Source organism: Coregonus clupeaformis, chromosome 35, assembly GCF_020615455.1.
Source record: "Coregonus clupeaformis isolate EN_2021a chromosome 35, ASM2061545v1, whole genome shotgun sequence".
NCBI classification, from domain to species: domain Eukaryota; kingdom Metazoa; phylum Chordata; class Actinopteri; order Salmoniformes; family Salmonidae; genus Coregonus; species Coregonus clupeaformis.
The window spans coordinates 16,525,950-16,542,256 of NC_059226.1; the positions used below are offsets into that span (position 1 = coordinate 16,525,950).

General features: G+C 43.1%; 1 protein-coding gene across 1 annotated transcript; it reads right to left on the reverse strand.

Annotated features, from left to right (window-relative positions):
* Positions 1-584: 584 nt before the first annotated feature.
* On the reverse strand, positions 585-12,480 carry LOC121569633 (zinc finger protein 281-like). Its single transcript, XM_045210880.1, is given in 8 exon segments — positions 585-4,289; positions 4,291-4,769; positions 5,103-5,221; positions 5,367-5,450; positions 5,850-5,976; positions 6,239-6,334; positions 9,177-9,639; positions 12,336-12,480. Coding segments are annotated over 7 exon segments (2,439 nt in total). The 5' UTR covers positions 9,585-9,639; positions 12,336-12,480; the 3' UTR covers positions 585-3,163.
* Positions 12,481-16,307: the final 3,827 nt, after the last annotated feature.

The window sequence follows — 16,307 nt, forward strand, 5'->3', positions numbered from 1 at the left end:
TTTGAAATAGCCTACCAAAATATCAGAAATAAGCAGAAACATATCTACACTAGGCAACAACAAAAAATCCTGCACCCCCTATCAAAAAATCGTTCCACCGTCTCCAACTGTAGCCTACAAAGCATTTTCTATATTTGTGAGTTTGGGTCGAGGCCTCAGATTTTCACTTCATCACAGTCGGCGGTTGCAGATGGGTTATTAGCAACTGCGGGTGGGTGGCAGTGAACAAACAGCTGACCCACGCACCATTAGCACACAAAATGCATCTCTGACCAACACCACATAGTCCCAGTCATGGGACAGAAAGAAACACAAGGACTGTAGGCCCTAATGATAAAGACAATGCCACCTGGTGGCAAAGCTGTGTATGGCAGCATAAAGATATTGCTGCCAAACAGACTTAACCAGTCATGATGTAAATTCAGCATAAAAATGCCCAACAGACTAACAGTATTCCTGGCAGTGAAAGTATTTGCAATCAACAATACACCCACAAATCCCAGATAATGGAAAAGTTAAGTGTATACCTCATGGAAAAAGTGTAAAACACCATTAGAACAAACCACATAAGTGTCACACCAAAGTCAACAAAAGATCCCGATAACAGCATTTATTGTTTATCCCTGATCAATTATAAATTCATTGGACAGGTACAGCCCTGCAAATCATTACAAGAATCTGGAACAAAATAACAGGGAAGATAACGTCAGCTACAAATTTGGTGTGCTGACCAAAAAAATAAAAGGATCCAAAAAAATGGTATGATGCGAATCATATCGGGGGCAAGATTTTGATGTAGTGTTTTGTAAATTCTCTTGTAAACAATAGGCATACATTAAAACAATATAGGAAGTAACAAATGTTACCCTTGAGACAAGGAATTGAACTGTAGACTGCAACACTGGTTGGCATGATTAGGCATTTACAGAACCCTAAAGCAATAACATACCCTCCTTGACAGGTCCCATAAATGTCATTAACACAAGGTTTAAAAATAGCCACAGACAACATCTCTGCTCCATACAGCCAACCTTTTGTCCCTACTTGTGTGTTTACAGTGATAACGAGGTATATAAAAGGTCAATGTCTTTATTTGCTCACCCCTCGGCCTCCTATCCAATAAAAACAGATCATGGTTGTAGTGGTCAGTCATTGTTCCCTATGATATTGCAACATTGCAGTCATTCAGCCGTGTTTCATGATTCTGTAAGACAAAAAGGGGCATCAGGAAATAAAAGGATAAATAAAACAGAAAATAGAATATAAAAAAAAGAGTGATAGCATTTCTAGCAAAAGGCCAGTCGTGGCTATGGAAGAAAATGCAATTGTTCATCATAAATAAATTAAAGATAAATTGCAGGACTGCAAGAATTAACATAATTAAACGATGCATTAGACACATGCAGAGAAATTTATATTTCATTTAGACAATGTGTACGTCCACAATGGCACCCTATTCTTCTATGGGCCCTGGTCAAAAGTAGTGCACTTTATAGAGAGCCATTTGGGATGCACACAACTTCTTTGCAGACAACATTTTCCAGGACTAGGCACCCCATTCCTCATAAAATAACGTTGTGGTACTGCCAGCACACCAGAAATGTCTAATGCTTTGGGTTTGTTATAGGTATATGGGTTAAATTTAAACATGATCACTTCCTTACATGGTTTCCAGGCTGTTTCAGTAACGGGAAGAAATATTCAGCCACTTTAAATACACGTAACTTTAAATTTAAATAGTAAAGCAAAGATGCTAAACAGGGTGGTGAATTACTTAACACGTTTATTCCTAATTTAACTGTTAATACATCTCCTTAAAACAACCCACCCCCCTCCCCCCCCCCATGTCCTACACGTGATAACATCCAGGAGATAATGCTAATAAAAAACTCCACAGGCACAAACCACCCCATCCCCTCACATCCCCTCCCAAATGAGACCATGCCATCCAAACATAGGGCATCCCAACCAAAGCCCACCTTCCCACAACAACCCATTGCTCAAGATATATTCAACCCCACCAACCCACATCTGCATACGGTAGTATCCCCAACCCAACCTGATCAACACAACACATCTCTTTAGAAAGCAAGTCAGTTTGTTTCAAATGTCTTCCATGATCCTATGGGGTAGTTTAGTTTATTCAGTGAAATAAATGGCTCAAAGTGCTAATCGGATTCTTTTAAGGAAATAAAATAATTGAGGAGGAAGAAGAGGGGAGAAAGATGAGGAAGGCCATTCCACAGCTGTCCAACAGCAACCTCTATTGGCCAAAGAATAGCATCACTATGTTCTCCTTAAACAAACAAGGAAAACTATTTACTCCCAAACCCACCCCCCCTCACACTTCCTCTACCTCACCTGGCAGTTCCCCAGAATGATTATAGCTGTTATTATACATGTATATATATTGTTATAAATATATATGGCCCTTATTGAAAGAAAACATGGGTTTCACATTGACAAGAAAGTACCATAATCTCTATATAGCTAAGTGGAAAGTGTTCTCAGTGTAAGTGAGCTGGCAGCAGTCTCCATTATTTGTTGCACTCATTAACCAAGGTATAAAACACAAGAAATAACCAAACAAAGCATCCTCTTTGTAGTTGCAAATTTACATCTCTAAAATGAGTGCTCACTGCACTACACAATTTCCTCCGTCTACACTTTTTCCTGAGTAATACTTTTATCCTTGTAACAGACAATATCATTATTTATTTTTTGCCATTTCAGTTCTGGGCTATTCCCTGCCGCCATCATTGTTATTCTCATTATTATGCTAGCTACAATTGTAAGGTTGATTGCTAAAACCCTTAAACTCATGGGAGAAAAAAACAAGCTCATTGCTACTGTGTTGTTTGCTTTAAAAAGGTACTTTTCATTCTAAGGATTAACGAGCAGACCAAAAATGACACCAAAAAAATGAAAACGGACTAAATACATAGATATTTGCTTAAAAAATATATCTTAAAAAATTGCATTTGAATAGGCCTTGAAGACCAGTCCTGGGGAGAGGGGTGGGGCACATAAACATAGCGGCAGTGTAATAATTATAATAATTATTAAAACTTCACTTAATAAAAATAAGAATAAAATAGGAGCACTAAAAAAAACTGAGGACAAAACATGAACCTCCAACAGAATGCTGTCCCCTCCCAGGTCCTCATCTGTAGCTTTGGCTTGTTGGGGTTTTGGAACCTGTACTTACTGCCTCATTGACGTCGGCTAACAAACTAGTATACCCTGAGAATTCGGAGAGTGGCGTCCTTATCCTGTGGTCCACCTCCCCGCTAGAGTCAGTGCCGTATGACAAGGGGCCGCGGCTGGCCGACTTGAACTGGGATCCAAAGGCCTGGGCAAAGTTCTCGATCGTGTAGGAGCCCTTGGAGGGGTCCAGAGAAGCCAGGTCCTGCGAGTCCTTCTGGCTGCCCAGGTCAGACGGGCTGATCTGGTAGGAGGAGGGGGAAGAAGAGGAGTGTTGCTTGTCCATCTGGTCGGTGAGCTCCTGAGAAGGGGTAAGCTGCTGGTGGGTGGCAGGCTCCAGACTGTTTAGGTGGAAGCCGTGCTGCGGAGAGGAGCCCGACAGCATCGCAAAGTGAGACTTTGGCACGGAGGAGGGCAGGGTGGGAGAGGCCACAGGCTGGCCGAAGCCACACTCCAGAGGGGACGTAGTGTACACGTGCTTGTCTGAAAAAAGCATGTTGCGTTGGTGGGTGCCGGTGAAGGGCCCTGTAGCTGGGGGCCCGGGGCCCAGGGGGAAGCCTGTGTTGTGGCTGGTGCGCTCCAGGGCCTGCAGCAGGAAGCGGGAGTACTCGTGCATGATGACCGTCTTGTCTCCAGACGGGCTGGGGGAGTCTGCATCATGGCTCAGGTCAGAGCCGTCTGCTGAAACAGGGTGCAGCGCCACGTGCTGGTCACTGAGGTCAAAGTGCACGTCGTGGTGCGAGCCGTCTGGTTTCTGGGTGTAGTGGTCTAGCAGGCTCTGCAGCACCTCGTCAGGGATCCCTGACCTGTCCTGCTTGTCCACGCCCATGGGGGAGGTGTCTAGCAGACTGAGGGGCGTGTCGCTGTCCATCACGCCTGAGACCACCCCCTGGATAACTGACTGCTGGGACGACAGGTGACCAACGTTGACCTCATAATCGTTGGTGCTGCCCCCTGCCAGCCCGGCCCCTGATGCTGCACTGTTGGTCGCGTTCAGGTAGCGTCTCTTCTTGAGGAACTGCATGGCGTCGTCGTAGTTGCTGCTGGTGGGGCCCGATTTGGCCCCAGAGCCCTGCATGAGGCCCATCCCGACCATCCCCACACCCCCCACCCTGCTCCATAGGGCTCTGCTTGGCCTGCCCCAAGCCCTCCTGGTCCAGGGCCTTGCGGTTGGCCTTCTTGAAGGCCATCTTAGGGGCTCGGCCGTGATGCTCATGGTGCATACTGGGCCCTGGCGGAGTGGACGAGGACACTGTGTGATTCTCCACGCTGTAGTCATGGAGACTGTAGCCTCCCGACGGCGCTCCGTGGATGTGTGCTCCACACAGCCCTCCTGCTGCCGCCGGCGCCGCCGCTTTTTTCCTCTTGCGCTCCCCTCCCTCACCAGAGTTTTTAGACTTGCCCCTCTTCCGGCCCGAGGCCCCAGCGTTTCCCTGAGTGATTCCATAGCTGCCCTGCCCCATGTCCTCACAGCCCAGGTCCAACATCCCGGGCTCCAGACCCTTCTTTATGGCTTCTCCACAGGTTCGCTTGTGCTTGAGTAATCGGTCTGTCCTGGAAAAAAACTGCAGGGCAGGGAGACCACAAGTAGGGTACAGATTGTAAACAGCAGAATGGGATAGACACAAAGACATTTCATTCAAACTGCACTAACATTTAACACTACTAAATCCTGAGAAATATAACTTGTCAGGTCATGCCTCATGCCATAATGGAAGTGGGCATATTAGGATTTACTTTATTGTCCCTGAGGGGAAATTTGTCTTGGCCATTCAAAAGTGCTGCTGCTTCCACATAGAATTTCACAGGTTAAAAGCATACATACATCATAACCACCGTCCTCCCAACACACACACATCATCATATTTCAGTAGGGTTTCCATGAGGAGGTCACTAACCTGTTGGCAGGTCTCACATCTATATGGCTTTTCTCCACTGTGGGTCCTCTTGTGTCTCTCCATGTGGTATTTCTGAATGAAGCGCATGTTACACTGGTCACAGCAAAAAGGCTTCTCTCCTGTCATGGGAAACATCACAGAAAATCTAAAGATTTGTCTCATTGTGTCATCCAACTATTGGTGCATAAAGGTCCTTTAATGTGTGTGTCGCTCACACGTCATTAGTGTGCTTGACGTGTGTGTGGGATGACACATTCCACTCACCGCTGTGGATCTTCTCGTGCCGCTGTAGTAGGTACTTCTGGATGAAACTCATGTTACACTGGCTGCACCTGAACGGCCTTTCACCTAAGGCAACACCACTTTAAGTTAAATCCTCTGTGTCTGCCTACTCCATTCAAAACTAATACGGCACTGGTTTCATTTAAAAGTTTCCTACAGTGACTAACACACAATAACTATTCCAAACATTTCTGGAGATCTTTTTGGTTTTATAATCTAGTGAGAAACTAACCGAGACCATACAGAATGCTAGAAATGAACAGACATTTTTATCAGTGGCCTAGGTACCTGTGTGAATGAGGACCTCCCATAACAAACATATTGTCTGTCTATTCAATTCAACACAAATACTGCACTTCTTTCATTAGTGAAAGTGAAAAATGTTCCTCAAGAGATCATTTTTCATTTAAAAAACTACCAGATAAAAAATGAGCACAGTTGATCAGTCAGTAGGGGCCTGGGTACCTGTGTGGATGAGGACGTGTCTGCGCAGGTGGTAGGAACTCCTGAAGGATGCGCTGCAGTGCTCACAGATGTGGAGCTTCCCGTTGGGCCACAGGCTGCCTCCATCTGCATCAAGCATCATTGATTGCTGTTGGACAAAAGGAGGAAGAGGGGGTCAATTCAACTACCAAATTCAATTTAACTCATTCATTTAATGCATGATTGTTTCACTGAAGATAGAAATTAAGGTCAGGAAAAAAAAATACTTAGATGTAATGGATGCTTAACTATTGAAAAATGAAACAATGGATTCCAGTGCAAATTTCAGTGAATGAATCTTATCTAAACCAAGATAAAGCAGGATGCATATCAAACACATACAACTTGAATAGAAAGGACAGTTCACACACCTTAGGATCTCCACGTTTTCTCCTGGGCTTGCCCTCCTCACCATTTGACCTTCGACCTCTCCTTCCTGAGGACTCCTTTCCTAACCGACTCGGCAGCTGGGAGGATGACAAAAGGGAGGCGCAGAGCGAGAGAGGGAGGAGAGAGAAGACGGACAAATAAATTAGCACTTGAGAGAATGTGAAGAGCCTAGTTCAGTCACACATTCACAAAAACACAGACTCATGCAGCATCTAGTGAAAGCTCATTTGAGCCATTGCAGAGGGCTGCCTTGGTGAGGTGCCAGAAGGTAGAGTAATAAACCACATATTTATGGCTCCCTCTGTTCATCTCTCCTGACACAGTTAAGCTGTCATTCAAAAGGGAGAGCTGCTGTTCATTTAGGATGCATGCCAAATGGCCTATATAAAGGGAATAGGGTGTCATTTGAGACACACTTAGTATTCTATAGAAAAGGCCTACTGTTGATTAACTAGCAGCTCAAGTCTAAATACAGACTCATCAATATTCAGCATGTTGTTCACCCACTATGAAGAGCCATCTTCAAACAAAAGGGTCTGTGGTTTAGGAAATGGGAGGGGCACTGGGATTCATTGGGACATTGATCCCCCCTCCCTCATTTTAATTACCCCCCCACTGCCATTTCAATTACACTTTATTACTGTATGGCTTTGTCTGAAATGGCATCCTATTTCCTATATCAACCAATCATTGTATTAGATCAGGGGTGAGGCTAGCCAAAACAAACCCCTGTCTCATGTCCTCAAACAAACCAGCGCAGGCCCAGTGGGCTCAAAATGGCTGCAAGCTCACATGCATGCCATTATCCTGACTGCACTCCAAATGAAACTACTCATAACTGTAGTAGGGAATCGCCTTTTTGAGGGGAGATTTTTTTTTGTCTTCCATTCTCCTCATTAATATAATCATAAATGTGTACGGATAATAACAAAAAAATCCTTACACAAAAGGTGTATCCGACTACTGTAGTCTGCCGCCATACCTGCTGCTGATCATCTCAAAGTTAATGTAATGCATTCTCTAAGATGTCCTTGGATAAACTATTAAACCATATTTAGTGAGCAGGAAATGATGTCTAGCTTTTCAATGAGCATGCCAAGTGCTGCCTAGTAAACTCTGGAGCCTGGCTATTGTTAGGCAGAGAGAGAGCGTGTGTGTGTGTGTGTGTAGAAGACAATGTGTGAGTGCAAGCTCAAACAAGACGACCGTGTCCTTGCCAATACGTTTCCATTCATACTGAGAGGCTCAATGACAATCATTTTGGGAGGGACATATTCTGCATCTGATGCCCTAGACTTAGGTCACCATTACTAAATCCTCCCTCTCTGCCCCCCCCCCCATTCCCCTTATCCATCAGTCTTTGGTGAGATTGGCTATTTTACAAGCCCGCACCCCGAAAGGCAGGTGGACATCTGACCAACCAAACCTCCGGAACATTTTTTTTACCCATGTTCCTCCTTGTAATTTTTTATTTTTTTTATTTTAGTAATTTAGCAGACGCTCTTATCCAGAGCGACTTAGTGAGTGCATAAAAAAAAAATGTTCTTTCCCCATACTGGCCCCCCGTGGGAATCGAACCTACAACCCTGGCGTTGCAAGCGCCATGCCCTACCAACTGAGCTACACGGGACTTGTAAATATAAATGTCATACTTATTTTTTAACATAACAAAATAGGGAGATTTGGTGTGGGTTAAGGCCAGGCACCATAGGCTGAAATGACATTTTTGCATTTACCTATCCATTTTTGAGATTTGTTGGTATTTTGGTCCATTAATATTAGTATTTCCCCAAAATCTACATAAAAATGTCAAAAACTAGATGAAAATGTATATTTTCTTTAGTTTATCATCCTAGTCATCAACATTTGTATTAATTTTAACCACTTTCAAATGCACATACAATCAATTCAAAGTTCACTACATTGAATTACACAATTTAAAAGCCTACTTCATAGAGAATACTACAAACTGGACTATTTAGTAACTTACTTTGAAAAGATGGTGATTGGGTCTAAATAGGCATTTGGTAGCCTAATTTCACTGTACTTGTCTAACTGCCATTCACCGAAAGTCAGACTCTTCCCACTAGCCAACTCATTTTCCTCAGCTTCAGAAGCATCTGCCTTCACCAAAATCTGTATGGTTATGCTTAGATACATTCGCCAGACTTGCCCAGAGGAAATTGTTGATATCTTCTCTATTTTTTCTTCTAGGTAAGATCTTGTTTGGAAAAATTTGCCAAAAATAATTTTTACGTACGTCTATGTCTTTAGTATTTTACAGATAGAAAAATGAAAAAAGTATTTACCCACAATCTGCTCTTGACAAGTCCGGTCCTGGAGTGTCTTAAAATTAAACCAAAATATTTAGGCTGACTTCATCCAGTGTCCAGATAAATGGATTTGTGTGATATGCAATCAAGTCCATATTTAATGATCCATTGCCCAATTTTCATATTTTAATAAAATGTCTGAAAATGTGTAATACAAAAAAGTAATTTGTGTCTACATCCAACTGGTAAAAGTTGATTGTGATACAATTAAGATTTTAAAAAAAATCCCTATTAGGGTGTGGTGCCTGGCCTTAAATTCTCTGGTGTGAAGAACAACATTACGGTCTGGTTTCCCGGACACAGATTAAGCTTAGTCCTGGACTAAAAAGCTCTCCCAATGGAGAATCTCCATTGAGAATGCTTTTTAGTCCACGACTAGGCTTAATAATAATAAGCCACTTAGCAGACGCTTTTATCCAAAGCGACTTACAGTCATGCGTGCATACATATTTTTGTGTGTGTATGGGTGGTCCCGGGGATCGAACCCACTACCTTAGCGTTACAAGCGCCGTGCTCTACCAGCTGAGCTACAAAGGTGTGTATGGGAAACCATCCCTATTAGTATCAATGTATCAGAAGGCCTTACGTTGCCTAGGCTAAGGTCATGCACCAGCAGGTTCTGGTGGTTGCCCATGGACACCTCCAGGAGCTCTGTGCTCTTCCCCAGGCCTCCAGGGTACAGCGGCAGACGGTAGTCATGTTCTGTCATCTTCTCCTGCTTGATGTCCATGGCATGAACGTAGTCCCCCACCCCTCCATACCCCCCCAGGCCGCCCACCCCGGCCATGCTGCAGTCTGGAGAGTCCCGCTCCTTCTTCAGGATCATCTCGTGGGGGCCTGGCAGGTCCTGCATAACGGACTGGGCGGCCAGCCGGGTGAAGCTGGTCACAGGGGGCAGGTGACTGAACATGATCATGCCAGGGGAGAAGTTGGAGTCCATGCTCCCATTGGAGCGCAGGAAGTCATTACCTAGTTTGTCTTGAATGATGCTCATGATGAACTTGGTGGTGGTGGGCGGGTTCAACTACAGGGAGCCAACCGGAACCATCCTGGGAAAGAAAGAGCAGGAGCTGAAGTACAATGCAATACAACGTTATTGTCCATATGTTACAGCGAACGGATGTGTTTTTTGCTCTTTTATTTAACTAGGCAAGTCAGTTAAGAACAAATTCATATTTACAATGACGCTGGGCCAATTGTGCGCCGCCCTTGGGACTCCCAATCACGGCCGGATTGTGATACAGCCTGGAATCGAACCAGGGTCTGTAGTGACGCCTCTAGCACTGAGATGCAGTGCCTTAGACCGCTGCGCCACTCAGGAGCAAATGTGTTTATCTCCCCAGATAGCATACATCGCATAGACATAGTTGAGAGGAGCACAGGGTGAAGCCGCAGCACTCCCGGATGAGTGGGAAGGAAACATTAACATCTGTGTGGCCTTTTCATCAGTGATCTATGATGGTTTGTTTTTGTTTACATGTGCTGCTGACACCAATTATCATTAAATAAATTCTGTCTAGACAGGCAGTGCCTGGAAGAGCGGCATTGTTATGATGGGCTGTCCCTGAGGAATCAGTCTCATGCCCTCTGATCTCCCCATCAAGTGCTTAGCCGGATTAATAATGAGGGTTTGTGGGTCAACAACACACAGCCATGGTCTGGAGTCTGACTTGTGTGAATTATGGCATCCTAAAAACAACAGGATGAAGTATTAGGCTACTTTTAGAAAGTCTTCAGTCAACCTCAGATGCAGCTAAATTAACCTGGGTAAAAGGTATAGCCTATAATATGCTAAACCCTGACATCCTACGAGGAGAGAGCGGAATGAACCTGAAGCTGCGTGTTAATCTGTCATCCTATTTAAGGACTAGGCTAATTAACTAAAAAGAGGCGAGAGCCCAGTTAGGTTCGACAGGTAGTGGGAAGGTCAATTTCTGCATTTTATTCTGTGACTATGGGTCGTCATCATCATAGGACACCCATCGAACAAGGGCTAAAGTTAAACAAAGATAAGAGACCGAGCAAGAGTAGCCAGTCCTAGCCACTGAAATACTCTATCAAGAAGCAAAATGATACCATGGGTATAATGCAAAACGTTGGCTCTGTAATATACTTGTGTATAGCTACAGGAAGTTTAGGTAGATCTCACAAGATACAACTCATACTGTTAAAAATTAACAATTTTCTAAACTAACTAGCTACCATCATACCATGAAATTTGAGATGACTGAAGTTAGTCATGTCTCGGCTGCTGTGCTACTTTATAATGCCACGAGGAATAACAGAGGATTCCAAAAGGCAAAATCAAAATGGAGTTTTTAGAATGAGAGGAACAACAGCATCCAAAAACCAGTGCATCACACCTTGAGGAAAACATCAGAGGCACTGATGTAGCCTAACTCGGGTGAAATAGCTATAAACAAATATTTCAAGCAGCAATTTCATAATTATAACATTATCCAGACTACCATTACCTAGCCAATTTCTTTTATTCAGGTGAATGGCTTTTCAATAGTGTGTTTTCATTCACAAAACACAGTTAATTTGAATAGCTTCACATTTATCACAAATAACTTAATCGTGTCTCTGAACTTCACTGAACTTCATGGGCGGCGCACAATTGGCCCAGCGTCGTCCAGGGTAGGGGAGGGAATGGTCGGCAGGGATGTAGCTCAGTTGATAGAGCATGGCGTTTGCAACGCCAGGGTTGTGGGTTTGATTCCCACGGGGGGTGGGCAGTATACAAATATATATGTATTCACTAACTGTAAGTCGCTCTGGATAAGAGCGTCTGCTAAATGACTAAAATGTAAATGTAATTGTCTCCACCAGCATTGCTAGCTAGCATTTTACCTATGCATCCATTGCATTGGATGCAACTTGCTAGCATGCTGATACCAAATAAAGCTAACAGCTAGCTAACAAATGCATAGGTAACATGCTAAAGAAAAATGGTATGTATTGTAAGCAAGCGTTAGTTGAAAATTAAAATGTCTTCAGTGTTCAAAAATAATGAAGTGCGCGACAAATCGGTTCCCAGAGATAAACTGTGATTTATTCATCGAGTGTCACTCACTGGGGCTAGAAAGACCGCTAACTAGCTAACTACTGCTAACGTCTGGCTAGCCACCAAGCAATTAGCCATTTGGCTAACCAGCCTGCCAGGCCCTTTGTGATACAGGATCATGCAATTATTAGCTAATATGGCCATCAGCATAACAGTGATACTCGGTAAAAATAAATTAGACCATATACTGAATTTAACATTACACCAAACATGTGATGATCTGACGTTCTCGCCTGACGTAATCCTACATCGATTCCAAGTTATGGAATTCATTCTAAAATAATTTTGATTGACAAATTTGCGAGTCGGCCTTTGCACTCGCAAGCGATTTCAGACAACACGGTGTGTCGTCATTCGTCAACATATTTCGAGCACTTCATTTAAAATTTTCGGTTATGAAATAGATAATACCTGGCTAACTAATTAAAACAGTTGATAAGGTTAATATATACTACTTGAACCTCTAACAGACATTGGGTGAGGACTGAACGAAAACATAACTGAGCATTTTGTGCGACGTACCCATAACAAATGGCCCATGCAACTCAAGCGAACAATTGATGCTCGGCTCCAGCAACGGTATGCTAGCTAGCGTTGCGCTTTGTTGTCTGTCCCACACTCTTGCCGGATTTTCCCATATTTAAACTCGCCCAAAATGTATATTTCCTTTTATCTTACCAGTGCATGACCACCAATAGCTCTTTCGGCTGGTTTATTTCACCTTTGGTCGTCTGTTTCAATCTTTAGAGCCCAAATATTGTTCTCCCGCAGTGGCTGTATTCCTTCATTTTGTCTCAGCGCGGGGAATTATGGGTATAGCGGACGGGTCCTGCTAAGAGTCATAGACGCACGCTTTGATCTGGGGCAGGGGAGCACTGTGCCGGGAATAAACACGCAGTGCGAGGACATATGCGTTATCATTTTGAACAACGTACACCAAATTCAACAGAAATATTAGTGTAATTTGGTTAACTGAAGGTGCTGTGCTGTGCCATTTCATTCATGTTAGCATAACTGATAGGTCTAATGTTTTTATCTTTATTTAACTAGGCAAGTCAGTTAAGAACAAATTCTTATTTACAATGACAGCCTACACCTGACTGGCCGGTTGTGATACAGGGGGTCTGTAGTGACGCCTCAAGCACTGAGATGCAGTGCCTTAGACCGCTGTGCCACTCGGGAGCCCAATGTCTTTTAACTACCTAAACCAGATTAAAATTATAATAAAAATGTTAGAATTTTATGAAAACGCTGTCATCAGTTTATAAAAGGGTTTGTGATTAGTTGTAGTTGCCTATGTGGAAATCAAATATGCAAGAAACATAAATAATAATGTGCAATGTTCCAGGATACCCATTGATTCTTGAAGAATGTACATGCCTTGTGAATTTAGTACAACTGTCTATCATAAACCAAAATCTAAAGTCGCATTACTCCATTCGTTGTTTAGCCTATGTTCTACCTAACAAAATGGTAGGGTCAGGCTATTGAAATTACAGATTTAGTATTTAACATTTAGGGTAGACTATGCATCCACAATATCTAATTAGTTATTTACTGAAACCTAGGTAAAACAATTAATAAACTATTGACAGTGTGAATAATGGTTTCTTAAAACTATGTTCCAGCCTTGAGGATATTTCGCCTCCCTCATTGTGTACACGTTTCAAAACTGTGACTGTCCCCCTGGGTCCCAATTACTGAAAAAAATAGGACACCTCACCATCTCTTAAAAGTGTACATTGATAGAGCTCTGCTATTCAATGCTACTGTGCTGCATGGATATTGTGGCATATCTAGCACAAAATAAATCAATTCCTGAAATAGCTTCAGACTAATTAGTCACAGTGGTCTGGTCTCCTGTGAACAGAGCGACCCTTAAAAACAAGTAGTGGTCCTGAAAATATGAAAAGAGAATGAAAGAGAGAGGGAAAGAATAGCCTACTAACAACACACATCAAACTAGCCAAGGGAGGAACAATCATTAGAGACGTTCTCTGAAGTGATGCGGCATCTCTGAATTGGATATGAATAAGTGCCCCATAGATCTACTGGCTGTGTGAATGAATGTGTATATATCTAACCACCACTCATCAGACTATATCCCCCTTTTCCTCTGGCCTCAGCCTGACTCCTAATTGCCTGTGTTAACAACCCAATTAATTCAGAGGAGAGCATAATTGAAATGGAGACGGTATGAGTTAATGCAGAGGGTCAGTGGGTTGCCTTTTGATGTGTGCCCCACTGCCCTCCCCCGTCTTCTTAATATATTCCTGATAACAACCCATATTGCTGACAGCAGCTGTATATTTGAACTCACTTCTCATCTCAAAGCGTTTAAATATGCATTAGGACTTCTCTAATCATCAAATTCAGCAGTGTGACACAATGCTAGGCTGGGGTGCATATGGCTGTTGTGGAGAGATCTATGGGATGATCAGAGATTAGATGGTGATAATGTAAAGATATGGGCATACATTAAACATTCCCCTCCATTAAACAGAAAGTTCATCAGGGCCACTGCTTGAAGATATACACTGAGGTGATCAATGTGGACGTTTGGTTGATTTTTATCATTAGTATGCATAGCAAGACACCTCTTTAACAATACTACCATACTCTACTACCACATACTGTGAGACACACTCTGGGACCAACACCCTCTATCTCTCTCGCACACACACACACACACACACACACACACACACACACACACACACACACACACACACACACAGGACCACACTCTTAGAAAAAGGGTTCCAAAAGGGTCCTTCGGCTGTCCCCATAGGGGAACCCTTTTTGGCTCCAAGTAGAACCTCTGTGGAAAGGGTTCTACGTGGAACCCAAAAGGGTTATTTACATTTTAGTCGACACTGTTATCCAGAGCGACTTACAGTTAAGTGAGTGCATACATTTTCATACTGGCCCCCCGTGGGAAACAAACCCACAACCCTGGCATTGCAAGCGCCACGCGCTACCAACTGAGCTACAGGGGTCAATGGTGTAAAGTACTTAAGTAAACATACTTTAAAGTACTACTTAAGAAGTTTTTTGGGGTATCTGTACTTTACTTTACTATTTATATTTTTGACTACTTTTACTTTTACTTCACTACATTCCTTAAGAAAATATTGTACTTTTTACTCCATACATTTTCCTTGACACCCAAAAGTACTTGTTACACTTTGAATGCTTAGCAGGACAGGAATATGGTCAAATTCACACACTTATCAACAGAACATCCCTGGTCATCCCTACTGCCTCTGATCTGGCGGCACACATGCTTCGTTTGTAAATGATGTCTGAATGTTGGAGTGTGCCTCTGACTATCTGTAAATAAAAAAAACAAGAAGATGTTGCTGTCTGGTTTGCCTAATATTGTCACGACTCCCTCCGAAGCTGCCTCCTCTCCTTGTTAGGGCAGGCTTCGGCGTTCGCCGTCACCGGCCTTCTAGCCACTGCCATTCCTCATTTCATAATTCCATTGGTTTTGTCTTGTTCATTACACACACCTAGTTCATATCCCCTCATCAGTACCTGTATAAGTGTTCCCTCTGCCCCCTTGTCTTTGTGTGTGATTGTTTATTGTGAGGATAGTGAAGCTCGGTTGAGCTCCTTGTATTTTGTATCGCCAGGTTATTTTCGCCGTGTGCCTTGTTGGTTCCAGTGCACCTGTTTTGCACACTGGACTGTTTTGACGCATTACTGCGTAACTCTGTATTCCGGAATAAATCCTGTTATTCTGTGATTTACCCTCCTGCGCCTGACTCCTTCAAATCACCCATCACAAATATAAGGAATTTGAAATTATTTATACTTTTACTTTTGATATTTAAGTATATTTTAGTAATTACATTGACTTTTGATACTTAAGTATATTTTAAACCAAATACTTTTAGACCTTTACTCAAGTAGAATTTTACTGGGTTACTTTTACTTGAGTCATTTTCTATTGTGGTAGCTTTACTTTTACTCAAATATGACAATTGGGTACTTTTTCCACCATGAGGGTTATACCTGGAACCAAAAAGGGTTCTTCAAAGGGTTCTCCTATGGGGACAGGCGAAGAACCCTTTCAGGTTCTAGAAATTGTATCATTGTATTGTCAGTTCGAGGATAGATAAAGATCAGCTTTCCATCACTGTCTCCTTCCAGCCCAGCGGTTAAGGATGTGGATGGGACAGAAAGGCGTCAGAGGCTTCACCACCACCGCACCCCCAGGTAAACCAATCCTCTCTCTGCGCAGAGGAGACTGAGGAGAGAGCTAGTCTGTACCTGCAAGCTATCCTTGACTACCAAGGATGAACAGGTCTGTAGGGTGGCCTAGCCCCCCCAAGTGAGTCTTTACACTGTATACAAGGATTTCCTTTGTGTTGTCTTAGGAATTCAGCCTTTGTGTTGCTCTTGACATCTTCCATTCTGTCACACCTCTGTGAAGCAGAGGTTCAGTTGTCTTTACATTCTGTAGGTCTAATATCTGATTGGAGGTTAACTTTACAGTAATACTATTGGTGAACAACTCAGATTTTGAATCCAATCAACACAGATGTTATAAAGGGGTCTCAGATTCATTGTCTCTTTTTCTTTGTTCCTGACCTGCGCTGGTGAGATACTCTTCTCTCTTTCCTCCCCAGGGACTCTTGGGGA